General features: G+C 41.7%; 1 protein-coding gene across 1 annotated transcript in view; it reads left to right on the top strand.

Annotated features, from left to right (window-relative positions):
• LOC1276424 (DNA-binding protein D-ETS-3) overlaps positions 1-27683 on the top strand; it is a 68549-nt gene that overhangs the window by 6830 nt on the left and 34036 nt on the right. The window contains exon 4 of the mRNA XM_061644236.1: positions 26702-26752. Coding sequence (XP_061500220.1) covers positions 26702-26752 — 51 coding nt within the window. The remainder of the gene's footprint in view (positions 1-26701; positions 26753-27683) is intronic.

Raw genomic sequence — 27683 nt, 5'->3', positions numbered from 1 at the left:
TAATTCGGTTTTTAATAGCCCGATCGTCTACTTTTCTCATGCCAAAAAATATTTGTTTCTCACCTTCTTGAACAATCCTCAACAACAAAAAAAACATTACTCGCACTACACATTAATGCATCCCGGAGAACAATCGAAGTACCATTAATCCATTGCAGATCATTAAGTGAAACGAATCAATTATTCGCGGGACTGAGATTCAGTTACTTCCCACCCAATTTTCTCACCCAGCCAGTTCAACACCAGCACCAGTAATTCTCACCACTCTCCAATTCCAACCATACCGAGCACCCGTAAATCATAAGTAATGAGTGCGTTACAAATCGATGCTACTTCAGCCACTTCAAGGGTTCCGTTTTGGTTGGGAGTGGCCAAAGATACACCCAGCAACACAAACAAACACGCGAGTACCACTTTCAGCTTCCAGCTATTATCCTTCGCCACCGCTCTCCATTATGCACGCCGCTTAAGGACCCTCGGTGTAATTATGTTCGAACCGAAACGAACCCAATGTACGCGTTGGGATTGTACTAGCGTCGACCGAAATGATCGTGTGAAGTGCACAACGGGGTAGTCCGTTGATTTTTTTTTGCTTCGTGCGTTACTAATTGAGAAGCGTGCGGTCTCAAGATTTCCGTCCATTCTGGTTTGGATGTATGGAATCCGGTGGCAATGTTTTCGGTTCCTTTCGGCCGGCAAACAAACATTTGAATAGACATTCTTTCTGCCGGCTAATGCGCCTTTCAAAAACTCCATGTATCATTCGTTCTTTACGTGTACGAAGAAACAGCCCCCAAGGACATTTGAAATTTGCATTAGAAAAGAATCCGTCCGGTGGCTGGCGAGCACGATTGATGGTGGAAAATGGAAATCGTAACATTTTACCAAACCAAGAACAGAGGCAAGCATCTCAAGGAAGCTCCAATTTACAATCCTCTCTGGTCCGGGAGGGTCCCTCCGTGAAAAGTCGGAAATATCGGATGTTGGTAATGAATTTTTATGTCTTCTTCTGTTTTCAACCACTCTGGGAGGGGAGTACAGAACCCCCGAAACGAACCTATAAAAGAAGGAATTATTCAAATGTACGGCATTGCCAAAAACTCCACCACGGCTTTCATGTTCTCGTATCCTCGATAATAATAGCAGTGAAACGAAAATTCATTATAGTCGTACCACCAAACTACCTGGTGGGAGAAAATGAGGAGAAAACATAAAAAACTGTACCCAAAATTTACATCGGACATTTTTGGCAAAAATATCTGCAAAAAGTACAACCAGTACAAGCTATGGGAGGGCTGGGAGCTGCCTCAACCGAAAGGACACCTTGGTTTGTTGCTACTGGAGGGAGGAACACGAGACGAGGTCCTACTCAGCTCGGTAGGAGCAAACTGGTACTCATTACTTGCGGAAAGGCTCGTAATTTGAATAAAAATTTCCATTTCCATGTTTTTCATACCAAGTGAAGCTTGTTCGGTTTGTGTTTTGTGTGCTTTATATGCATTCCCGTCTGCCTTCCTTACATGAATAAGAATTCCAAACATTTCTTTCTACTTTGGACGCTTGCATTCATTCATATCCGCAACGAATAGCTCACGAGTAATATGATTCGAGTGTTTTCATTCAAATTTTATTTGAATTCCTCTAGATCTTTTTTTGAGAAATGGGAATGTCAACATGATGAATCGATGGCTTTTATAATGCCACTTCTATTGTATAGCGTTTAAGGTTACATTCAGTAGTAGATGGGCTGCATGTAGTGGGGGAGAATTAAGTTTTTTTTATATTTTATTGATGGATAAATAATTTGTATTAACACGCGCTTTTATCTTCACTGTTTGCGCCTTGAGGTATGCAAAATGTGTTTTAAAGCATTTAGCTATTTATTTCTTTTTTTAATGTATTGGATATAGCTAATGTTTTTAAAAGTTGGTACCTTTTATGTAATGTATTATTGAATTTATTCATCTTTTCATCATCTTTAGTTTACTGAACTTCCACAGCACAATTGACTCAGGTAAACATTTCCCGGATTAACTGTAGGCAGAATTGTTGCTCAAAATGTTATCCATTGGCATCCAATTTCTTATTTAATGCTTCTCTTTAAAATTAACAAATATAGTTCTTAATTGTAATTTAAAATAGTTAAAACCAAGTATAAAAAAATAATCTGCTTGAAAACCCGAAAAATCTGAGTTTTATGCTCGAATCGTACCAAATAAATGTTAAAATGCATAGAAATATTAAATTTAATTAAAAAAAAATCTGATTCATCACATGTATTTTAGCTAAAAAAATGTGAAATACAACTTACTGAGATAATCGAATAACGTGAATTCATCGGGAACCCTTAATTCGCGTATCTTCGGAACAGACTGTATATTTATGCCTTAAACGATCAAAAAGATATTTTGCAGTGTTGTTTGCATAGTTCTAGGAGCACGGAAGATGTTTATAAATATGTTTTTATGTGTACGGAGTTCAACATTTGCCGGCTGAAATGACGTCATTTATTCATTAAAAAAACATGTCATAGTTGAAATATTTATTTAAGGAAGTTTTTAAACAGAAAACCAATTGATTTTGAAATGCATAAATGATTGTACATGATTGTCACTACTCAAATAGTTGGAACGAAACTGTCAGTTGGGTATGGAGAGTATGGTGATAAATATATTTGCCCGGATGATAAATATATTTGCATGAACAGCTTTCCAACATGCACTGAGCACTATTAATACAAAAATACACCGTTTTTGCATACTTATAGGCGGTTATTGACGAAAAATGTACTAATATACTAAAACATGTGATTTTTGTTTGACTAAGTTACTACAAAATGACACAAACGCATATTAAACTAAGCAATCAACAGCCATTCCAACGGCTAAAACTGGCGAACTGATGAGCCAAGTCATCGTTTGCAAAAAAAATCCACCTCCTCCATTATTATCACACATCCCACCCACAGGCAACAACACACATAATTGCGCCTTCCGTGTGCCATCGCCAACGGATGACAAATGGGTGCGTAAATATTTTGACAGCTCTACTCAGTCTACGCAAGCTTCGCTGCCCTTTTCAGGCACGCTTTCTTCTGCCACTAATGGTCGCACGGCTCAGTGCATCCCAAAATGTTGCCCAGAGCAAGGTTCATTTATCATGCTGCTAATCACTCGCCTAGCAATGATCATCGCTCTGATCATCAATCGTGCAAAAAACGGGAAAAATCAAACCTCATCGACAAAATGGCTACGTTTCACATGGTTTCGAGAAGCATGACATAGAGTTAAATCGCACTGGTGAGAAGAAAAAAGTACTCCCTCCCAAACGAATTAGTGGTTGAGAAGCAACCGGCACAAAACACAAAATGGCCGTAGCACTCAGACGTGAACAGCACGAACAGCACGAACATCATTTTTCATCCCGCACGAAGACGGCAGTACCGGTGAGAAGGATGAATGGCTTAAGATGGTTTCCATCGCAGTTCATCGCGATGGAACATCATCACGCCGATTGCAACATTTGCCAGCATTTCGCATCCATTTTGCTCTAGCTCAGTCTTCACTTTATCAGCATTGGAGACGAAAATTTACTGCCATTTCGCCCGCTTTGCACAGCCAATAATAATCAATACCGCCGCGGTGGAGTCGCAGGCGGAAACGGACCTCCGAAAGGACGGGTTTTACGGCACGGATCGGGTTCGATAGAGCGCTTTCTTCGTCGTTGTACGCTTTTACCCGTTCCGTCAGTCCTGCTAGGGGAAGGAAATTGTGTGGCCATTGCCTTCGAGCAGCTAGCTTGCTAACGATAAGCCTAAGACACGGACAGAATAGTGAAAAGCAGGGTAAACGCGCCCTCTCGGGGTCGCATTAGATTAGTGCGTTAGATTTGTGCACACAAGGACAGGGTATCGGTTTGCATTTTTTTCGTTGTTTAGAAGCGTTATGTTACAAAGATTTTGATAACCCTTGCATGAGTATAAATAAATAGAAAAAGGCTAATAAAAAAATAGATTCAAATTCACAGAAATCGGGCTAAAAGCGAACGTAATAAAATGAACCTTATCTTAGCGGAGCAGCGTCTTCATTTTCTTATCCCCATAATGGCAAACATTTTTCGCTGGCAAATAGTAAAATCGGACAGCTTTTCCCCATGTCCCCGCACACACACACACAGACAAACCGTTTGCCCTTCGTCTATTATTTTCCCCGGACCGCCATAAATCATCTTTTACTAACAATGATAAATGGATCGCGCCCGTTTTTCTTTCCTTTTTTTGCCCTTTTGGCTGGCTCGTTTGGCTTCTTGTTGATGGTTGATTTGACTATCCTTTTTGTGTGTTTTTGCTTCTTCTTCTTTTTGCACAGCTTCGAATTTGGAGGACGATTTTCTTGAACGATTCCGAACAATCGTTTATCTTTCTTCACCGGTTGGCGTTTTTGGGGTGGCGCCGTTCCAACACTTTTAACAGTGACCGAGCGAATTCTTTACTGTGTGCGAGGGACACGGAAAGGAGCTAGCGAGGAGCTTGGAAGCGTGAAAGAGAGTGTATTATCACTGAAATTGGAAGTCACGGATGGTGAGGGCAGTGTTCGGTTTGGTTGTATTTTTACTATTTATCGTCCGCGCTATCGCTTTCGAACCCGAGGATGAGCCGTTGCTGAGGAGGTATGGCTGGCTGGAAACATGCTGCGGGAGCGGGTGTTGTAAAGGCGTATCATAGCACCAATGGGAGCAGCAGAAGCACAATCCACTAAACGCTTGACGGATCAATCGATACTAATGGGGCTTTTATTGTCAATACTAATGATGGGAAGGGTTTTGAGGTTGGAAATTAGGCTAAAAGACGTTTGATGGATTGGTTCTGTGTTACGAAGAACATTAAAAATATTAAAATACATATAACCTGAGCTGTTTATGATAGTTTAAGGAACTTATTTATCTGAAACTCTCATTAATAAAGTCTCATAAATCGTTTAAGTTACAAGGCTGCTATTTCACTCTGTCGGTGGAACATGGTTGTGTTTACCATATCCAATTGACAGTTACGTTCCGCCATAATAGATCTCAACAATGGATTACAAATCATGGAATAGATATGTTGCATAGTTTTATTAAATAGTTTAATTTTCTGTAATAATGCTTCTAAATGAGTACTTAAAAAAGAGTGCTTTTACTACATTTTAAAACACATCTTCAAAATTTACTTTTCTTAACAAAATATTTGCGTTTTAAATTAAAAAAAAAAACAATTACACATGAGTAACATGCTCGTAGATAAAGTTTTACAACCGTCATCAAAGTCAAGTACAAGTCAAAAAAAACCTGAATAGTATCGTAAAAGGTCTCATCAATAATATTAAAGTTAAATCATTCTTAAATAAAACTAAGTAAAATGTCTATCATTTATTTTAAATTCAATAAATATTGCTTTAGCATTTGAGTTGGAAAAACTGGTAAATGAATAAATGAAAATTTATTCATTCTTATTTTCTTATTTAGGTTTAGTGCTCTTTTTCGGTGTTTGAGACATAATTAAACTTCAAAATAGAATAACTAATTTTCTCTAGAGGTTCAACGAGTGAAAGTTAATACTAACTTACTTTAGTTTTATGTACTTTAACTAAAGTTTTAACTTTCAACCAAACTCTAAAAATTAAATCAAAAGAAAGGCAGTTAACGTACGAAAAAAAGGTATTTATGACCCGGAGAATGTGTAGCAAATAAATCCCGCTTGTGACCCACGCACTTGCCCGCTCAAGTCTGCAAATTGACGCACAGCAAAAAGCTAAAGCAGCAACACATAATAGGCCTTCCCCAAGGGTGGACTTTTTCGCGCTCCTGCCCCTACGGTTGCCCGGTTGAATAATTAGTGCCGCTAAAACGCTTCTGACATAATAATATTTACGATTTTCCGCGAAGAAGTGTTAACATAAATATTAATAAAAACGCTTTCGCCAACGCAGCACGGGTGACAGACGGCACGGCATGGCCGCTGTTGTAGGGGTTTTTTTTGTATTATTTGTTTGCTCCCTTTGCAAGCGGTCGCGGAATGTTGGCGACTTGGAACGTATCCTTACACTTTGCCAGGTGTTCCTTTTTAATCGCTACATAAAGCGGCAACGGAACGGAGAAGGAAAGGGTCACGCGGTCAAGCTCGGTAAGCGTGAAATGAGCGGAAAAAAGGAACACAAAACGATGAAGCAGGAACATGGAACGGCCAGCATGAACGCCTATACAGTTCGGTGTTGACGTTTGGCGAAATTTTCCGCTGCCAAATGACCCTCGGTGGCCCAGACGTTTGCCCAGACTGAATTAATTAGTTGAACCCCGAATGGTCCGTCCCTTGATCCGCCCGAAACGCGATCTTGATGTACCATCGGCACGACATCGGCCGTACCGAGGTGGCTTTTCCGATTTCCCACCATCACAAACTGGATTCAATCACCGCCTATCTCACGTATGTACGCTAAAATGTTTAACCAACCGACCGGTGGGAATAGCCGGTGCCATAATTTCTTCGAACCAAAGCCCCCACGGAAAGGGTTAAATTTTTCAATTAAATACAAAACTGCACTTCCCGGCACTACGCTACACGCTCTGACCGATGGTCCGATGACGTTCCTGATGTCGATCATAAATCACACTCACCCAATGTAGGGCAGGGTCCGTCTTTTTTTGCTTTTTGCTTCATTGTTTTTAGCCCATCTTTCTTCGTGTGAACGGGTTACGCCTCGACACGCGAAGGTATTTAAAATTCATAGCTATTAAATATAATTCAATTTTTATCTATCACCCCTTTCGGTCCGGTGGTGGTGCTGGTGGTTGTAATTTCCACCGAAAGGGTGTGCATCCCGGTGCAGCTAGATGCTATCGCGCGAACGGTGGGAGGAAAAGGGTAAGCGGGAGAGGGGAGTTTTTAAAATCACTCATCACGATGTTTGATTAATGAACCATTTTTCTGAAACGCTTTACATGGTAAACTTCGCATGATTTCATTATTATTTTACAGGGAATACATTGTATTGAAACGAGTGGAAATTAACAGAATTACACATCATTAAACTGTTCCAACTTAATTAACCTTCGTTGTCTAAAAGCATTCTACAGCTTTGCATTAAAATAACTCATTTTCTGGCGATTCATAGTAATGAAGGATAAGGATTTTTATGATATTGAACAACTTAAAGAATCACTTTTGTTAGGGTTTGTTTAAATGTTTTTATAGATAACAAAGATAAAAAATTAAAACTTCTGCTGCTCAAAATTGGGATAAAATCACTCGTTCAAAATTGGGAAAAAATCAACGTTTCATTTTTTTTGCTTGAAATATTTCCATGCGCAAGTAGTTGCTGCTATCGCTCAACAGATGGCAGCACTAAAATCACGCGTCCTTTTGCTGGATAGAACTGGAAAAAGGGCCAATATTTATTTTTTTTTTTTTTTTTTTTTCAGTTTGTTTGTTATATTTTGACTCTTAGTTTTCATCCTCATCAAAAATTTGTAACATTTCGAATTGCAAATGTTTCACGAAACTCTATTCTTGTATGACTCATGTCTTCAGGTATTAAACAAATTAAATTTTGGCTGACTCAATTATAATAGCAAAAAAACATTACTAGAACGATGAACTGGAACTATTATTCTATAAGACCGGAAAAGTTTGATTTCATACCAAGCCTTCCTACTTTCACAAAGACTTGAACAAGGATGAGGACGGTTTGATTGTACGTCTTGGAAGTCCGCATATACCACAAATAATCAAGTTTATATTCAATCCAAACGATGACTGTTTGCCGTCGTTTCTTAAATAGGAATTTTAATCTGTACTAAAACTAAAATCGAATGCCAAAACGTTTTAAAGTACTTCAGCAAATCGTGCAGATTTCATCTGATGAGAACCACGGCACTACCCACTACAAGTGCCGTACCGAACCAAACACAAAAATCCCGAAACATCGATTAAATATGACCTTAACCACGCACGCACATAGGCATCGGCTGGCGAGAAAAGACCTTTTAAGTCCGGCTCGCCCGGAAGCGGAAGGTCGTTACTTTCCCACAGTAACTTCCTACCTATCATCGCCGACGTACAGCACCACCGCACTCACTCAAATGGCTCACTCATGCTGCCCAAATAAATCTCGGCCTCGTTGTCAGCTTCCAGATTTACGTTCCACGCAATTCCTGCAACATCTTCGTACCTTCTGCATGTCGTCACGGCCGACCGATTGTTTTCGCCTTGCATGCACACACACACACACCCCACCCAAATGGTAAACAATAATTAAAAGTCAATTGTTCGAATCAGACATTATGGGGTAGGAGGAGGAAAAAAATCAGACCACCGCTCCCTGATTCAGCTTCCCGTTCCCTTCACACCGGCAGTGACAATCAGTAACAATCGATTCGCCGAGGGGAACGGGATATATCTACGGTATCTCATGTTGCTGTGTGTGTGGTATAATACCTTTGTGCCTTCTAAATTACTGACACACTTCAGATGGCAGGGTAGGTCGCGAACACACGCGCCCGACTACCGAGTCCCTTTTTCTCGGCGCGCGCGATAGTGGCCGTGGTTCCCACGCCAAAATAACGCAACACTTCAGCTAGCAACAATCGTGCCGACAGTGCATTATCTCTTTTCGGGTAGTGCTTTGTTGGTCGGTGTGCGCACCCCTCCTGCCAGAGGAATTATCGCTCAAAACATTTGGCAAGCAGGGGTCGCACAGAAAGTGACAGATTAAGTTTTCACATGCAATCGATTGATGTACTTAGTATGATATATTTAGCTGCATAACATAAATATCTTTTCTATACATTAAGTAACGTGATATTTTTATTTGAAAGACATTGTAATGATTAGAATTAATTTGAATTAATTCAAATCAACCGATGAACTCAAACTGAGCACAGTCCGAAGGCAGAAGAATAAAGGCAGAAGAAATAAACCGACACAGAAGAAGACTGAAGATGTTGCCGGTACGACGATCCGTAAACGAATGACGTTTATTGTTCATTGCCGCGCGCACGATGATCATGACAGCGGTCATGATCAAGTTTGACACACGAAGCACAGTGGCCGCATCGTGGTCATATGTCTAAGATATTACAGCTCGGCTATCCTGACCTAGGATTGACCTCAATTCTATTCTAATTAAAGCAATACGATGCTGTCTAGTAATACATCATGTTATATGTTATTAGACCATTTCCTAAGTTTGTCTACCTCTAAAACTCCGTCATAAGGCATCTGCGTGATCTGAAATCCATCAACATCTCTAATTACATAACGGTCGTGGGGAAGTACTTTATGAACTATATAAGGGCCGCGGAACTTGCAGACGAGTTTCTTATTTGCATTAGTGGAATCTGTGTATTTGATAGCTACCAGATCTCCTTCAGAGAAACTAGGGGCTGGCTTGGTTCTATTGGCTACGTATTGTTCGTTTCGATATTGTGAATATTCAATGTTAGATAACGCTTCAGAACGAAGAAGGTTTAAGTCACGGTTTGTTGTAACATGCTTATCATTAAGGAATTCATGTAATTCGTCTAAGATCTGGCCTCGTTGCTCAATGCCGAAAAGAAGAATCGAAGGAAGAAAGCTTGTGGAACTATGGACAGTATTGTTGAGGGCATGTTCAGCGGATCTCAAATGCGAACTCCAATCAGAATGGTCAGAAGAATTGCATAATTTGCTTAAAATGGGGCGAAGTACACGATTAACACGTTCCACCTGCCCGTTCGCTTGAGGGGAACCGGTTGCATTAAGAACATGAGTGATATCATTAGAATCAACAAACTCTTTGAATGCGGTTGAAGTAAAGCATGTTGCACGGTCACTTATAATTCGCTTCGGTCTGCTATAATATGACATATATTGAGTGAGAGCTTCACATACTTCATTAGTATTAGTTGTAGCGGTAGCGTATAATTTTGTAAATTTGGTGAAGGCATCTATGACAACCAATATATATTTCTTGCGAGATGTAATGTTGGGTAGGGGTCCTAAATGATCAATATGCAACGTGTCGAATGGTACGGGTGTCTTTGGAATACTGTACATATTTCGGTTGTTAGTTCTTGGAGGTGCTGAATAGACGATGCATTTTAAACAATTTTTAATGAAGTTCTCAACTCTTGGTTTCATATGAGGGAACCAATAGTGTTGGCTAATGGTTTGGCAAGTTTTGCTGATGGCAAGATGACCAATCTTTTCGTGATTGTGTCGGATAATATTGTCTACCATTTCTCGTGGCACATATAATTGAAGATGATTTGTGGAAGACTGACGATATACCAAACCATCTTGGAGGATAAATCCTTGAACAGAACCAGCTTCAAGTTTTTGTCGTAGGGTATTTATTAAGGGGTCTTGGGATTGAGCAATCTGAAGTTGAAAATCAAGATCTAAGTCGCTGATTGCTCCAACGGCTTCAGTTCGGCTTAGAGCGTCTACATGAGCCATAGAAGTTCCAGATCGGTAATGAATTGTGTAATCATAGTTTTCTAAAAACAAAGACCATCTTGCTATTTTAGCCGATGCATTCCTGTTTTTTAAGGTTTCGACCAATGAATTGCAGTCAGTAAAGATTTTTAAAGGCAACCCATGTACGTATACATGGAATCTTTTAAGTGCATAGATAACGGAAAGCGTCTCTAGCTCGTAGCTATGCAACTTTGCCTCTTCTTTTGATGTTGTCTTCGAGAAATAAGCTACAGGATGAAGTTTATTATCTTCTTGTTTCTGTAATAATACAGCACCAAAGCCGAACGAGCTGGCATCGCAATGAAGCTCAGTCTCCTTTTTGGGATCAAAAATAGCAAGGATAGGGGATTGAGTAAGTTTCTCTCGCAATGTTTCAAATGCTTCACAACAGCTTGTATCAAAGTTAAATAATTCATCTTTTTGAAGTAAGTTAGTGAGTGGTTTAGCAATGCAAGAAAACGAAGGGACAAAGCGTCGAAAATAAGAGAAGAGTCCTAAACATCTTCTGAGTTGTTTAACATTAATAGGCATCGGATAATTTCTAATGGCTTGAATGTGCCGATCACTAGGTCGAATACCGAAAGCATTTGCTTTGTATCCTAGATAGTCAAGTTCTTGATGCGCAAATTTACACTTGTCAACGCGAAGCTCAAGGCCACATTGTTTGATTCTCTCTAGAACTGCCTGAAGGGTTTTTAAGTGAGACTGAAAGTCCAAGGAGGCTATTATAATGTCGTCCAAGTAGACGACCACTTTTTCATCATCGATAAATTCACGAAGAATGGAGTTAATAAATCTCTGGAACTCAGAGGGGGCATTCTTAAGACCGAAGGGCATTTTGGTGTACTCGTACTGACCATCAGGGGTGACGAAAGAAGTGTAGGGAATGGAAGATTCTTCCATCCTTATCTGGTGGAAGCCACTTTTGAGATCTAGTAAACTGAAAAACTTTTTGTTGCTAAGATGCTCTAAACATGTTTCAATCAACGGTAGTGGGTAATTATCCCTCACAGTAATTTTGTTTAACGGTCGATAGTCCACGCACATTCGAACCTCTCCATTCTTCTTTCGCACGAGTACCAGAGCCGAAGCATAAGGAGAATTGCTAGGTCTTATAACCTTTTCTTTAAGTAAGTTTGAAACGATTTCCTTCACTTGATTACGTTCCCCGTATGATAATCTCCGAGGTTTTGTGAAAATAGGAGTTTGATTAGTTAGATTAATTTTCATACAGTGATTTGATAGTTCATTATTTTTAGAAGTATTATTTATATAAGAATTTTCAAAAATAGACAAAATGGTTGAAGTCTCTTCGAGGGATAGAGAAGGGCCAGTATCAAGTTTAAATTCAGATTCAAATGTATCAATAGCACAGATTTCACTAAAGGCATTATCTAATATACCAGATTTGCTAACGTTCCTTTTTTGTTCCTCTATAGTTTTTGTAGGGATAATGCAAGTTCGTTTAAGCGGGATGTGATCTTTGAAATACATAAGATGAACATTAAGTGCTGGAAGTAGATCCTTCCCTATGATTATTGGCCATGCCATAGATGTATGTGGCAGTATAACAAACATGTGATGGAGAATCGTCTCCCTGAATTGAATTCGGCAGTGTATTTGGCCACGAGTATAAAGATGCGAATTTCCTAAACCTTTGTAGTTGGAAGGAACTGGATCAGATAGCAGGCATAAAGGTACGATCTTCTCATTAATAAAGCTTACTGGGCTACCTGTATCAAATAAGGAATATTCTTTGACTGTCATGATTATATTCCCTGACTTAAGAAAAGAAGCACTCACCTCGTGCAATTCATTTAATGGCAGTGTTTCTGCATTATCGATATCAACGCGATTGGCCGCATCCGGATAAGCAGCAGCGCTGGTTTCAGCATTCGGACAGCTTTTATAGTTGTGTCCCAGCTGGAAGCAACGGAAACAAGCTCCTGGTGGGCGGCGTTGGCGTGTACAAGCACTCTGATGATGACCAAACTGAGAGCAATTGAAACAACGGACAGTTGTTGGTGTTGTTCCCCGATTAGTTGTAACCCGTTTGCGATCACTGGGAAAGGGCGTCTCGGATGATTTAGCAACATATCGTGGTCGAATCGCCTCGAACTTGTTCAAAAGTGGCTTCAAATCCTCCACTTTTTCGACCAGAAAACGCATTCCAGCGGTGTGGGACGGACTGCCAAGCCCTTCGAAGATGATGTTAATTAATTCAGGCTCAGGAACGGATGCGCGACTGGCGATTCGCTGCATATCTAATACGTAACGCAGGGCTGTCTCATGGGGCGAGAGACGACGGTTACGCAGCTGTCGGTAGACGCCTTCGGTCGTGGGTGTCACATAAAAGTTTGCAACCAGCTCGTCTTTTAATTGTTGCAGTGTTGAAGCACGAGAGGCTTTAGCGACCATAGCAGCAGATCCTTTCAGTAAACGGTACACGTAGAAGAATTTATCAGAATCTTGGACGCGGCACAGAGAAAAGTGATGATCTAGCTCGTCAAGCCATTCAATGATGCACTTTGATGCATCGTCTCCAGTAAAAGGCTCAATAATTCCATCTAGCTTCAAATCGCTTGCCGAAAATTTTCCCGATTGATATTCAAGGGTTTGGACCCTTTGGCGAAGCTCTAAAAGTTCCAAGCGTCGTCGCATTTCGTTGAGTTCATTTTCGTTGTCGGCGTTAGCAGGAAGCGAAGAAGAATTCTCATTGTTAAGCGCGATGGGAGCACAAGCTACGGAAGCACTCAAAATGGTGGCAGAATCGGTATCGTTGTCGCCTTTCAAAATGGTGGATGCGCAATTTGCCGCGACGGTAGCTACGGAGGTGGTGGTGGTGGCGGCTATGGCGGTGCTCGACGGGGGGCATATCTCACCTCGTGAGGTTGTTGCGACTGCTTCCGCTGATGTTAGTTGTAGAACGTTTTCAGAAAACATATTCCGAATTTGTGGAATAGAAGCCGTAACGGGGACTTCTATGCCCTTACTTTCAAGAGCACACAACATCTCATCTTTTGTAGGCATCGCGATGGCGGATCGTGGCGTCACCTCGCACACACATACACACGCACACACTTTTCGCTATACTTTTTATCGTGAGGGTGCAAACAGCAAAACAGGTGTAGTCGATAGGACGTATCCCACTTCTGAGATGTAATGATTAGAATTAATTTGAATTAATTCAAATCAACCGATGAACTCAAACTGAGCACAGTCCGAAGGCAGAAGAATAAAGGCAGAAGAAATAAACCGACACAGAAGAAGACTGAAGATGTTGCCGGTACGACGATCCGTAAACGAATGACGTTTATTGTTCATTGCCGCGCGCACGATGATCATGACAGCGGTCATGATCAAGTTTGACACACGAAGCACAGTGGCCGCATCGTGGTCATATGTCTAAGATATTACAACATCAAACTTCAAACTAAGTTATTATTTTTAATTATTCAATTTAAATTTCTTTATCATCTTCATGATCAAATTGGAATTAAATAGCGATAAACGGGAATAGCAAAAAAACCTAAACTGTTTCTTTAAAAAGCTGCTGCAGAAATTTAGTACGCACTGTATATTATTCACTCTATGAACGTATGACGCTGCCATGTATTCTGTATGTAACTTCACTGTAACGATATACGCAAAAAACAGTCTCTATCGAAATGAGAATCCTTCCGACAAAAAGGATTGTCTGCTTTTCTCGCTTTCCCATGGAAAAATAAAACGTTTCCCTTCGTGTTACGTTTCCCAACCCACACCCCAGCTACGCACCCCCTGAGCACCAGATACACTTACCAGCCACAGCAGCTCGCACTAATCGATCGTACGCGACCGAAACAATACTCACCATTCACCACCTCTCCCACCCCTCGCGAAGAGTCAATTGTGTTCGGGGCGATTGTTAGCAGACAATTGCATTATGTCCTGGATTCCTTCCCCTCACACCTTCAACGGTCTACGGACAAGCGCACAGGAACAAAAAGACCACCAGCCGGGAGTGCAATGAAAAGGGGTTTTTCCTTCTACAGAACCGAGCCCCGTGAAGCTGTTGTTTATTTTATTTAAATCTTTAAATTGTGCGTACTGTAAACATGATTAGACGAGCAGGCAAGCGGCAAGCAGCAATCAAAACAAAACACTAACAAACACGCTTAGTATGCGCGAGCTGTCAAAACCGGTGAGCTGTCAAATGAAGTGAAGTACGAGCCAACACCTGCTTGGATGTAAAACGTGCCCCGGATTTTGCATGCTTTCCGTTGCGCTTCATTTGATTTGAAATTGAGCACCGTTTGGGTGTTTATGTGAGGACACGCGGTGAGGGGTTGAAAAGCAAACACACGTTTTATCACACAACAAGGTCCTTTTTTGCATTTTAAGGTTTTTTTTTATTGTACTAAAACATGCCCATATCAAGCGACTCAATTTTATGATTCTCCTCAAGTGGTAGTGTCATAAAACCGCTCACTCACCCAAAGCCCACCACCACTTCGCGTAGACTTTATCCTTGAAAACAGGACTTTCGAAAAAAAAAATCCTCCATATCACGCGCAGACATATCCGCTACGGGTCGAGAAAAGAAAATATGTTGCAACTGATATGAGCCCGTGTGTCCCCGTTTTGGGCGATGACAGCTCCATGGGGCACAGTGGAAGGACAAAGTAAAAGCAACAACGAAGTATCGTAACGCTTAAAAATGGTCGCTCAAACCATCAGAAGCTTCCCCAAAAAATGGCAAGTGATAAATATTTATATATTTGTTATAGAACCGTTCCGAGTCAACCAGCGGAACGGTACGCACCTCCTGCCAGTGCAAAAGTGTCACGCATGCTTGCAGGCGGGCAGGAAAAGCACGTCCGTGTGAGCAAGAAAGGAAGAATTGAAGCAGAATTGAATGTGCAAGTGTGTGGTTCCATAGAAGAAAAAAAAAGGTTATTGTTTACTTTGAAGATGTCGCACGGGTTTTGCAGAAGTAGTCGGTTAAGTGAAGCTCGCAAGGGCTGCGATTTACAGACGGGCTGGGCTCCACCATCCTCCGCCCTAAGCGCCCTAATAATCATCATCATCCATCTCACCGGGGACAGTATGTGGCACGAGTCATTTTACGATGATTCGGCAACCTTTGCTGATAATTTATCTTGTTTTTTTTTCTCGTTGGTTCGTACCGTGCCTCTACTCTTTCCTTACGCTCAGGCCCCTTTTTTCACATCAACATCGTAAGTGGTGATGTGGAAAATATGTTACTTAATATTTATGATCGCCACCCCGCGGGACCAACACCAGCAACGGACACACACACACTCCGTCGCTTCCATCCCATTTTGTTGGGAGAAAAATCGATTTACTGTACACAGAGGCAGTGGCAGAGCGACATACAGCGTGGGATTATTATCTCACACAAGTGGGATGACTTTCGGGCTGGAAAAGTCACCGGCTTCAGATTCTTATGAATTATTGTTGCGCTACCACCACCACCACCATCACCATCACCAATGGTGGATTTTTGATACCGTGGAAGGGGAAGCAGACATTTATCCGATGTCTCTATGAAAGGTCTCTTCCCGGCTCGTGGACCCTTCAAATACTACCGTGCAGTACTGGGAAGTGTGTGAGAAAACTGCTTTACAGGCGCTTAGGGTCCTGCTGGGATTGAATTTATTGGTAAAGAATGGACAGTTTGTGAAATTTGTGATGAAATTTAATCGCTTTTGGCAATGTAATAGATACCGCTCTCGAAGGTGACTATCGGTTGAGTATGAACTATTTACAAGTTTTTGGAAAATATTTGATTAATTTTTTAAAATTAACTATCTTTTTATATTATACGTTTTTATATTAATTTATTAATGTACTTATACGTTTTTTTATTGAAGTTGCTTACTTTTGGCTATGAAAATATAATGGTCGTCACAATGCCGTGTTCTGCGAGCATTATTGTCACCAAATCTCACAAATGCACCTTACGCTCTCTCCCTTTTCTATTCGTTGCTAGGATGAACTTTGCCTTCTTTCTCTATTTCTTGGATTTGATGCGAGGTACTTGAAATAATCCTGCTAACCATGTTCATAAAACCATCCGTTCAACAAAATATCAAAGTTGTTTGATAAAAAATACTAACAAATAAAATAAACATTTTAAATCACGTTTTTAATGCGCTAACATCAAATTAGAATTGCCTAAAAACGTGTTTTTTATTTTTCATTTTTTTGTTTAAGATAAAAGTTTAATGAAATTCAATTAAAAGTCATAAATAAATAGAAAACGAATACAGAGAATCAAATTAAAAGCAGCTGCTAAGAAAACAGAACAAGGCAATAAACATTAAAACTAAAAAAAATAAAAATAAAATATAAAAAAATTCTCAACTACTCAGAAAAAATGCACAACTCGTCAGATTTCATTTTTTACAAATATTACATATGTTAAATAATACTCATAAATGCTAAAATAAAGCCGTAAAAAAACTAAAATCGTAATGTTTTATATTGCTACAAATGTTAATAATTTACGATTATCTTAATATTGTTTAAATCAAATTGTTTACATTTATTTTGGTGTTTTGTGTACTTTTGAAAAAAAAAAACTATATTTGCTCCTTGTGTTCTTTATTCACCTAAAACAGCAATAAAAAATTGTCAACAAAAAAAAACAATTTCATCCTCTTTTCAAAGAAGCTCATTCATAAGTAGCGCTTCCAAAAAAAAACAAGATAATTCATTTTATCATTCTACTTTACCACGTCAGCAGAAAACAACAACCGTACGCTTTCATCTTGGCTGGACTGGTGTAATTTCCTTTTCATCTATTTCTTTAATTAAAAAACTTAAACGCCGTTGTTCAATTAGCGTTACTCGCTTTGTCTTTTGCTTGCCCCAGCGAACGCTCTTGAACAGAGGAAAGGTGATTAAAAGAATGCCTAATTATTGTGAGGACTAAATGTTTTCGGGGCGAATTATGATTGGATTATGTTGACATTATGACACACTTTTTGATGGCCATGCGGATCACCACGGATCTTCAAAATGATTTGCGCGGGATTGCGTTAGAAACGCACTGACTTTGACTTTATCCTAATCGGTCTCGCTGCATATGGTTTGCGAGACGCTATTAATGCCAGTTTCGCAGCCAACAGAAGCCAATTCCCAGGACGCGCGTATCACTTACCCATCCCTATCTAGAGGGGGAAAAAGCGCTCTCATCCACCAGTGTGTGTGTACAGTTCAAGCCCACTCGAGAGCCGAAAATGCAAACACTACCGACACCCATCAGCAAGCGAGATGATTAATACTCCCCGCTTGCTTGCTGAGCGTGTGGCTAAACTTTCAAGTGTCATACAGATAATGCACTTCGCACCAACTCTTGGTTGGTTGGTTGGTGGCTGGCATTCTCTCACCAGCAGGACATTCGCATTATTTTCGCATTATCACTACCGAGCTCATCGTTTGTTTTCCCTCTCCCTGCTATTTCCCCCTCCTCGGAGCAAAGGGACAAATCTTCCCTTTTATTTGTTGCGCAAGCGTTACGGAAAGGTAGGGACAACACCCCTGCCAACAACGATTTGCTGCCCTTGGTGGTGGTGGTGGTGGTAATGGCAAAACCCGGGTGACATAATCTTGGTAATGATTTAATTAAAAAATCTCTTCCACCGCGAAGCGGACCACCCGAGCATGCTTGGAACGGTGCCACTGTCGTGTTGTTTTGCCGTTTCTGTCGTGTTTCGGGTGTCGTGCTCACCGGCCAAACAATCCAAGATGGAGAGCAGGCAGTGTTATGGTAGGATTATTAAAAAGAGAAGCACGCACACCCAGAACTGGTAGCATATTTTCCACGTTGCATTAGCCGGTGGGTTAATAAATTGCGACTGCGAGCGAGCAGATCCCAATATAATCAACTACCATAATTTTGCACGTGGCTCACGATGACGTATGAATGACGCAACGCACGTACCAGCACGTGCCCGTGCAATCCCCCATCCTCGAACCGACCGTGGTGCTTTCGCGCGTCTTTTCGATGTTTTCTTTCGGGGCGGAGGGAGGCGATCGGAGCCGATATCGCACCATCGAAACAACTTCTAGTCGAGTGGAACTGGATTTTCCTTCCCGGGGTTTTGTTCTTTGGCAAGTTGTTTATCTGAAAATCTCTCCTGCTGCCGTAACCGAAGGCACGGGTCTTTAAGGCCCCACTTGTGTAGCGATTGAAAAGCGTGCAAAATGGCTTAAGTGCTTCGTTACAGTGGAAGATTTAAAGCGTTTATTATGTACTAAATGGGGATTTGTTCGGTTCGATTGAATGATAATATGATTGGGAGATATGGGCAGTGTCAAAATAGAACAACTCCATATTTGCTATACTTGAAATCTGTCGTTTCTGAGCACTAATTCTATGAAAAATAAGAAGAATGATTATTATAAAGATAATCATAATAAAAGCAATAATCGTGTTGTAAAGTGACGAAAGGAACATTATTTTCAATCGAACCACACTACCAGATGATCTAATATTGCAGCTGTTAGAATCTTCTTTAACACAGCAACCGTTGCCGGTCAAGGCCTGCCTGTATCACCAGTGGGCTTGGCTTTTAGTCTCATTGATTACCGCTGGCAAGACAATTAGTCCTACGTATGGGGCCAAGGTTAATTCGAAGCTTGAACCCATATCGGTCATGCTGTTAAGTGGTTGGTGTTGACGACTGTACCACGAAGCCGTGCCAAAGATCTTAGTATACAGCGTATATAAAGCTCATTAGTATCATCAGATGATACATTAGTAAATATACAATGCTAGGGACTCTAAAGAATTTCTTTCCACAATCTCCAACGGGATTTTAAAGTGTAAACTGATTAGATTATTTTTTAGTCTGAATAATTCCTATTAGCACAATATAGGATATATGTTCGAATGTCAAACCTTTTTAGTACAATAATAATTAAACGAATTGCGTTAACATTATCACATAAGTAAAACAAAAATTTGCAATAGCAAAAGGGGATGCTGATTTTCTAACACATAGAAAATGTTAAGTTAGCATAGCTCCTTCTCAACCATTTTTAGTGCTCTTAAGCAGTAATTATTGTAGCAAGTACAATATAAGACAAAAGTTGTCCAATATCATTTTAAAATGTTTTTTTGTTTGATGAATTATAGAGACTTTGAGTATTTTAGACTAGCTTCGCCTCCTTATATCATTTAAAGATATTTACCGTATGACATTCTGAAGCATATTTACAGTCGTTGCCGCTAAATTTTGACTCTAACTCACCTATTTTTGTCTCGAAAGCACCAATTTTGTACAGCGTCTAATGACTTTGCCTCGAAGGCATCAATTTTTGACAGTGCGCATCAATTTTTGCCTCGAAGGCATCAATTTTTGACTGTGAGTCAATCGCTTTATTTACAAAATTTTAAGTAATTTCTGAAACTGTGTGTTTTGAAATGATTGAAGTTAAGTTAAGTAGTGAATAATTTTATTGACAGAATTAAAAATAAAACAATTGTTTCCCAATTTTGGAAGTTTGATGGAGTGACAAAAATTGGCATGTATTTTCAGCTGTAAACAAAAGCTTTAGAATTTCTAAAATTTCATCATTTTTTCTCAAGAAATAATCAATTTACATAGTTTTTGTATTTTTTATGAGATGTGGAAAAACAATTGTTGAAAATCTACTTAAATACCTTGTAAAATTGTCATGATTCCTACAGGAGTCAAACATTGTTGACTTTCAGACAAAAATAGGTGCGTTAGAGTCAAAAATTTATGGGCACTGTTAAAATTTGATGCCTTAGAGGCTAAAATTGATTCGCACTGTCAAAAATTGATGCCTTAGAGCCAAAATTAGTTGACAACGACAGCATATTGATGTGACAGGTATTAGTGACATGTATGATGTGACAGGTATGCAGCGGGCTTTATCAAGGAATTTTTAAATTTATTAAATTTAATTTTTTCCACTGTCAACAAATTTTGATTGCCTTGTCATTAGAATACTTGAAGAAAAATAATGAATGTTTTTTTAGGACATGCATAATTAAAACGCTTCAAATACCATCGAATACATAGTTCATGTCGAACGTTTCAGTTTAATTTATTCAATACTTAAACAACAGCATAAAACATGTCTTAGCTAATTTCAAGTTAAACACAGTCTCATAGATGTTGAAACAGCCTCAAATTAGATTATTCATTGCGATAATCCATATTTTTCTTAAGTGTTTTCAAAATGATTACTTAAGATAACGTTATTTCGCAACAACTTGTGTAATAACCAAAATATGAAAGAAAGAAAAAACAAATACAAATTAAATGACAAAATTAATACAAATATCAAGACGAAAAATCATTTTATGTAAATAGCTATGAACGACGGGCAACATAATAACGGCAATCGTTGTTTTCATGTGTCCAATGTCCATTGACTGCATTGGTCTCTTTAAATTCTGTTGATCCTGATTATTGATTGGTAATGTACAGTATATTGCTCTGCGCATGGTATTTTCTCTTAGCTAGGCATTTGGTTTCTAGGTAAACAAATGTTGTCCATCCTGTGTCTTCAGCCTTTGGGGTTTTCCCCATATTTTCCTTCCAATCAATTATCTAAAATAATTGAATTCATCATTCTGTTGCAATTTCCCCGGCTCAACTTATAAAAAGAAGGAACTAAAACAAAATCATTTCCCGTTTTCTTTCCCGCTCAAAACCATCACGCACCCAACCGGCTACCATTACCCGTCGGCATTTGGTGTGCAGCTCGTACTCACAGCAGAAGTGAGAACGAAAGAATCAACAACCCAACCAAAAAAGAACGCTGCATCTCCACCGTAAACCAAAAACCCCCGACGGAAAGGATCTATCAAGTCACGGAAAACCACGCTTTCCGCCGGAATGTTGTCGGAATAGCGCCGGACGTTAAAACTATGCTTCTGAGCGCGAAGGGAAAACGATTTTCCACTTTGCTCCTGTTGGGTTTACTTTTTTTTTTTTTGAGGGGGGAATAATCTTTCCTCCCCACATTCTCTTTCCTTACTTATTGACCAACTATTTCCTGCTTTCCTTCCCGTTCTAAAATTGTTTTTAAAATAAAAAAAGAAACCCCTACCCCCTCACCCCATCTACAGCTTAACTGCCGATCAATGCCGGAAGGGATTGGTAAAAAAAACGGATTCTTCTTCTTAAATTAGTACCGATTGCTGGCCTGGACAACTATCCCGTGAGCGATGGAAGCCCTTGTAACAGGTTGCTTTACCCGCGTGAGTTTGGCGGGGTTTTTAGTTTTATTCGGCTAGCAGCCGCCATTGCCCGGGCCATTCCGTCGCCACAGACACGCGAGCGCACAGAAACACATCCACACACACCCTGATACGGAAGGAACAGGAAACAGGAGGTCATTCCAGTGCTCGCCCGGAACCGAAACCGGAACGTCCCGGTGCCCGGTGGTGTGGGAAGGCACGACTCGCACGACGATCTGCACGAATTCCCCCGAAACGGCCGTGCGCGCTGCTCCCAAACAAAAGGCGGGACGACCAGAAGCATATCCTGCTGCCGGTTGTTATCTGTCTCCGGTTTTGCGGGCGAGCCCGTGCCTTCGAACAACCTCCACCCGGGGGGAGCAGCCTGGGAGTTCTGTGAAATCGAAAACCTCCGAAAACGGATATTCCTTGCGTCCTGCCAGCCAGCGCTTTTGGGGGGGCGGGGGGGAGGGGTGTTTTAGAAAGAGAAGGATACAGAGAGAAAGTGCAAAAAAAAAGAAAACATCGCAAAACAGCTTATAAAACTCAAAATTTCCTCCTCTTCAGAGTGCAGGAATGGGAGACGGGCAGAAGGACCCCTGACGCACGGGTGAGGAAGGACATAAAGGAAGGTAGCAATCATTTCATTCATTCATCCATCCATCGGGCCCACTCGTAAGGCTGTGTGTGTGTGTGCAGTTTCGGCGCTCGGAAAAGCCTCGCCTGACAAGTCTGGCGGTGACTGTTGCGCATTTTGGCTAGTCAGTCCCCGGGAACTCCATGCCCCTTTCCTTCTCCTTATGCTCCCGTGCTCCCGGGAAATGTGGCTGGAGCAAGTAGTTTTTTTGGGGGAAAAGTGGAAAAGTGAAAACCCAACAGTTTGACCCAACGGTGCAAGAGAGAGAGAGAGCCATTCACAAGCGTTCCTTTTCTGTCCACAAGCCAACGCAAGCAAAGCGACCCGAAAAACCGAACGTAGTGTGTAATGACAAATATCCTTGATATTCACACAACCCAACCTTCACCTCACCTCCCCCCCCCCCCCCACACACAAGAGCAGGAAGGAAAAAGGAAGTGGTTCCAGGATCCGTCTCTTTTCCGCACAATTCATCAAACACAACTCTCCCCCCCAGGCCCCTTCGGGTACGTCCGTTCCGGACACGGCATTTGCCATTTCCCGCCCTTTTCACGTTCGCTCCCGGCGCCCTGCTCAACTCCCTCGGAGCCTCGGAAAATGTGCTGTTTTCCACACACACACACACAGACAGCCCTGGTAGTGCTCCTGTGCCAGCCACTGCGCTGTTCCCATTGGTGGTTGCTAAGGGAAAATTTATAGCTCCGCCTTCGCCCGGTCCCGGCGGCAGCAAGGATCGGCTGATGCTGTTTCGCTCACTTCCCTATTGCGTGTCGCGCGAACGGAACGCTGCGTTTACAAGGCTGGATTATCCACTCGAACACGGTGTGATTGCGGCGGGTGATTGAAAATAGCGTGCGCACACACACACACACGAGGCGCGAGGCGGGCCCGTGCGGAAAAGCGTGAAAAACGAAAATATCCTGCCCTCGGAAGTCGGGTGGATAGTAGAGAGCGTAGGATTCGCGTAAATAGGAAATGGATGACGTTTGTGTGTGTGTGTGTGTGTGTAGGGGTGCGCTGTAAGGATGTTGCCGTTTCAGTTTCGCACCCGCTCGCAACTCGCTCGTTTGGTGAGCGCAGAGTGGTGGTGGTGGTGGAAAAGCGCATTTGGGAGGGAAAATCGAGCTGTATGCACAAGTACGTCGGCCCTCGCTAGTTTTCCGACCCATGTGCAACAGCCAACCAGTGATCGCGGCGGGGGCCACTACTATCCTTCCCAATCTTGATGAGGGTGCTACTGCTGGTGGTGGCAAGGGCTCTTGTGAGGGATTATACGTCTGGTGGGAAGGATGGTAGCGAACAGGAGAGCACGAGGGAGAGAGAGAGAGAGCGCGCGCGTGTGGTAATAAAACGGAACCGGAATACAGGAGGCGCAACGAACGGATAAGGATTTTTGTTTTATCGTCCCTCGCCCACGGTTATCCCCGTCCTCCCGTCGTCAGTGTGTTGGTGTGTGTGTGTGTGTGTGTGTGCGTGTGTGCTTCCCTTGACGAACGTGACGGTTCGCTGCTGGCAGCGGCAGGAAAACGCACTTAGTTGTCACCACGCGCTACGACCATACGCAGTTGGTTCTTCACCGTTGGTCACGCTGCTCACGACGCACCACCGTTCAACCGGTTACGCACAGCCTTTCGTTTGGCGGTCGCCGTGACGTCTTTTTGCGTGAGTTGTGCCTTTTCGTGTTTGGGTTGTGCTTTGTGTTTGTGGTGAAACTTTGTGCCGCGGGTTGAACAGGACGGGCAATAAGGACATCCGCTTTTGGGGAGAAAATTTGCTGGGGATTTGTTGTCCAGTGTCCAGTGACTTGTGCCTAGACGGTTTAAAAATAACTGACGGAGAAAGAAGTGATGGTGGTGGAAAGACTTCCGGAAGGTACGGAGGTCCTGAAAAAGTCATCCAAACGCAAAAAGATGATAAAATGAACAGTGTTGTTTACCATAGTGTCTCATGTCTATTTCTAAGTGAACTATCTAGAAGTGAAAAAAAGAACATTTACATCCCGTTCGAAAGTGACATCCATATAGCCCTGCCCTTTGACCTCTTCGACTCTGATTCAATTCTCTCCAGTACCCAACAATTGATCCCAATTGTGACCTTCCAAGCTCTCGGGGTGCATCTCACCGTGTGCCAGCTTGCGCGCTACACCGGACAGTCTCGTTTCCATACCATTGGTTCAACTAGTTTTATGCAAATTTCCCTCTGCCCCCTTTTCCACTTCAAACACACAAACACACACACACACACGTGTGTCCACACCTAGAAGTTGCACATTGTATGGTGGGGATGAAAATATTTTGCAACTCCAGCCCAGTCTATTTTGGTTCCGCTATTTTTTTTTTGCTTCGAACGCGTGTGTTATCATATTCACCACTGCCAGCGGTGCCCCCGACACGCTATCGGGAAACTGGCTGTCCGGACCGGATCTGGGCCGGATTTTCATCCGGATGCGACGGACAAGTACAAGTAGCAGGTCCATCGTTGAGTCCTGCCTAAAAATAGGAGCCAAGGGAAGGGAAATGGCGGTACGAGGGAAGTGTGTCCGATATCGTTGGGTCTCTCTCGTACTCCCTCCCTAACTTTTTTCTCTTTTTATTTCACTCTCTCTCTCTCTCTCTGGAGTGTTGCAAAACACGAACGCTAGAAAAAGCCTGCGCAAAAGTGACGCCTTTTTTGCGGTGCAGTCGTCACTAGCCTTTCTCCCACATAGTATCCCACCCCGATGGCCACCCTTTTTTCTCTATGGTTTGCCAGGGAACTGGAATCCATTTTTACTGCCCCACGGCGTACGTACAGGTAAGGTACCATGTACCCTTGCACGGCTCATCGGCTTGGGCTGGGCACGGGGATTGGACCGTCACGGAAATGGAAGGTGTCCGGTAACGGTAACCGGCCAGTTCCGTTACGCTTTTCCTGTTCCACTCAATAGATGCAGCGATGGATCGGTGAACCATCGGCGACGGGGTTTTAGTTTAGAAGGCCCTGGGTCCTCTTGGCAATTCCCGACGCTCGTCTGTGGGGTGTGTATAGACCTAGTAACGATTTTATTGTTCTAATCTGTACCGAAAGACCGTTCCCCGGTGGTGGGTTGTTTTACAATCACTTTCCGGTACGGGTTGTACAGCACATAAAAAAGACAACAGCAACATGATTCACTTAAAAATACACCAGAAAGGAGTGCAGTTGAATAGTTGTATTGAGCACCTCCTTTACCCTGTTGTTTGGTGCGAAGATTTTAGGTCAGTCTTAGGGAGACAATTTGATTGTTGATAACGTTACCACCTTAATTGGTAGTAACACTTGTATCCTAGTCACGGCACCAAATGTTCAAGCTCATTTTTAGTACAACTGCTTTGAATTACTCAAAGCCGTCGGAAATTAATAAAAGCCAAAATACATTTATCTAATAAATGCACAAAGTGGATCATACAATAGGTTAAATTAAAATATGCGCAAAGGGAACACATTATTTGAACCAATACATTTCTCTTTTTAGTACAAAGTGTGTGTTGAAAAACAAAATCAGTTTCTAAACCAATGTTAAAGTGTATCAAACTAATAACAATGTTGTTAAGTGATCGTGAGCACGTAGTTCATATAAAAAACAATAAAACAAATTAAACTAGTAAAGGAAAAGCAGCAAAGAAAGCTAACGAAAAATATACACAAAAAAGAGTGTTATTGAGATAAAAAGAGTGAAAAACATTATCATAGTTGCTTCTATCGAGTAAAAGTAACAGCGCAAACAGCGGGAAAAGTGGCCACCGCCTTGATATCGAGCTACACTGGTGGTGGTGGTGGTGTGTACGGCGGAAGCATCATCGGTCACGGCGAGCCCCCGGCACCCGGTGTCATCGGTGCGCGGACGGACGGACGGGACACCGCATCCAAGATTCGTCTGAAAGCTGGAAAGGCACGGCAGGGCAGCGTCGAGGACGGTTGCGGCAAAATTATGATCGATATCAAAAGCTCGCCCGATTATCTGAATCGGTCCTCCGGTGGATCATTCGGTAACTTTTCAATGTTATTTGCTGGTAATTATAACGGATAAGCGACATTCCAATGTTCACCGTATACAGCGAGGGCGCGGTACAGAGAGGTTGACGATTGAACTGTTTACATAATTTTAATAGAAATTATAGTTATTATTAAACGGTCGAATCCTGAAGGAAAAAAGCAAGTAATCAAGTAAAAAAATGACTGAATTATCAAAGCATTCCAATATCTGAACAAAGTAGGCATAGTATGGCTCAAACTATTTTTGACTGTGCGGAAAGACAAACAATGAAACTCGGAAGATTGTTCTAAATTCGTGCTAATTCTTTCCTTTTTTCCATTTCTTTTACAGACTCTTCGTACAAATCATCATGGGGCTCACACAGCTCGTCCCAGAGTCAAGGTAAGCTACCTTTAGCGGTATAATGTAAAATGTTCCTCACGAAAGTGGCTCAAAAACACATAGAATACGTCTATTTGCTGACCCTCAATTATCCAAAAGCGCCCCGAGGCTCTAGGTTTCATAGTTAGTCAACCGAAAATTTCATTATCTTTTCCCCTGCACTTCCCTATCCCCCTCTCAGACCCGGTTTCTCTGCACAATTCGAATTACTTGGGTGCACTTGCCGTGTCACATCCGCCTCCGCCACCCGGAGCAGCAGAACAACAGGATGGTGTGGAACAATCAGTGTGAAAGATACTGTTTCTTCGCCACAGCACGGCTCCCTTGTGCGCTTTTTTTTGCTGCCAGCTAATGTACAATCAAAACTAAACTAATATCAAAAACAAATGTCACGCTTTCGTGCGCATCCTGCCACAAAGTTCAAAGCGTACACCGACACCGCACGTCGTAGTGCGATAATCCGTCAGTCTTGCTGGGACGGTTGACGCAGGATGAGATGTGATCCTGCTACTACTAATACTACTACTACTTCCCCCATTGTGGCACGTACGCCACGCAAGGAGTGGGAGGATGGGGAAACACTTCACAAACAGCTTCGCTTCGTCACTTTGGTGCGGTTGAATTGGTGCGACGATGCTACACTCCCGGGAGCCATTTTGAGCCAACACCGAGCAGGAAAACTTTTCCTCGACGCTGCATGATCTCTGCATCGAATTTTAGACAAATGGTTGGTGCGGTAGGATAATACTAGTGCAGACAATGAAGATGGCAATACTTTTTAAGTTTTATTTATTTATATTATTTATATTTATTTATACTTTTCTTGCCTTCCGAGAAAAATAAGTCTAATTATTATTTACCATTCAATGTTTTCAATTGCAAGACATTAATATTTATATTTTTAGCTTTCATTTTTGGTTTACCGCTTCAT

Source organism: Anopheles gambiae, chromosome 2 (genome assembly GCF_943734735.2).
Source record: "Anopheles gambiae chromosome 2, idAnoGambNW_F1_1, whole genome shotgun sequence".
In the NCBI taxonomy this organism is placed as follows: Eukaryota; Metazoa; Arthropoda; class Insecta; order Diptera; family Culicidae; genus Anopheles; species Anopheles gambiae.
Note: the sequence above shows the minus strand (reverse complement) of the source record. Positions and strands in the feature narration are given on the sequence as shown.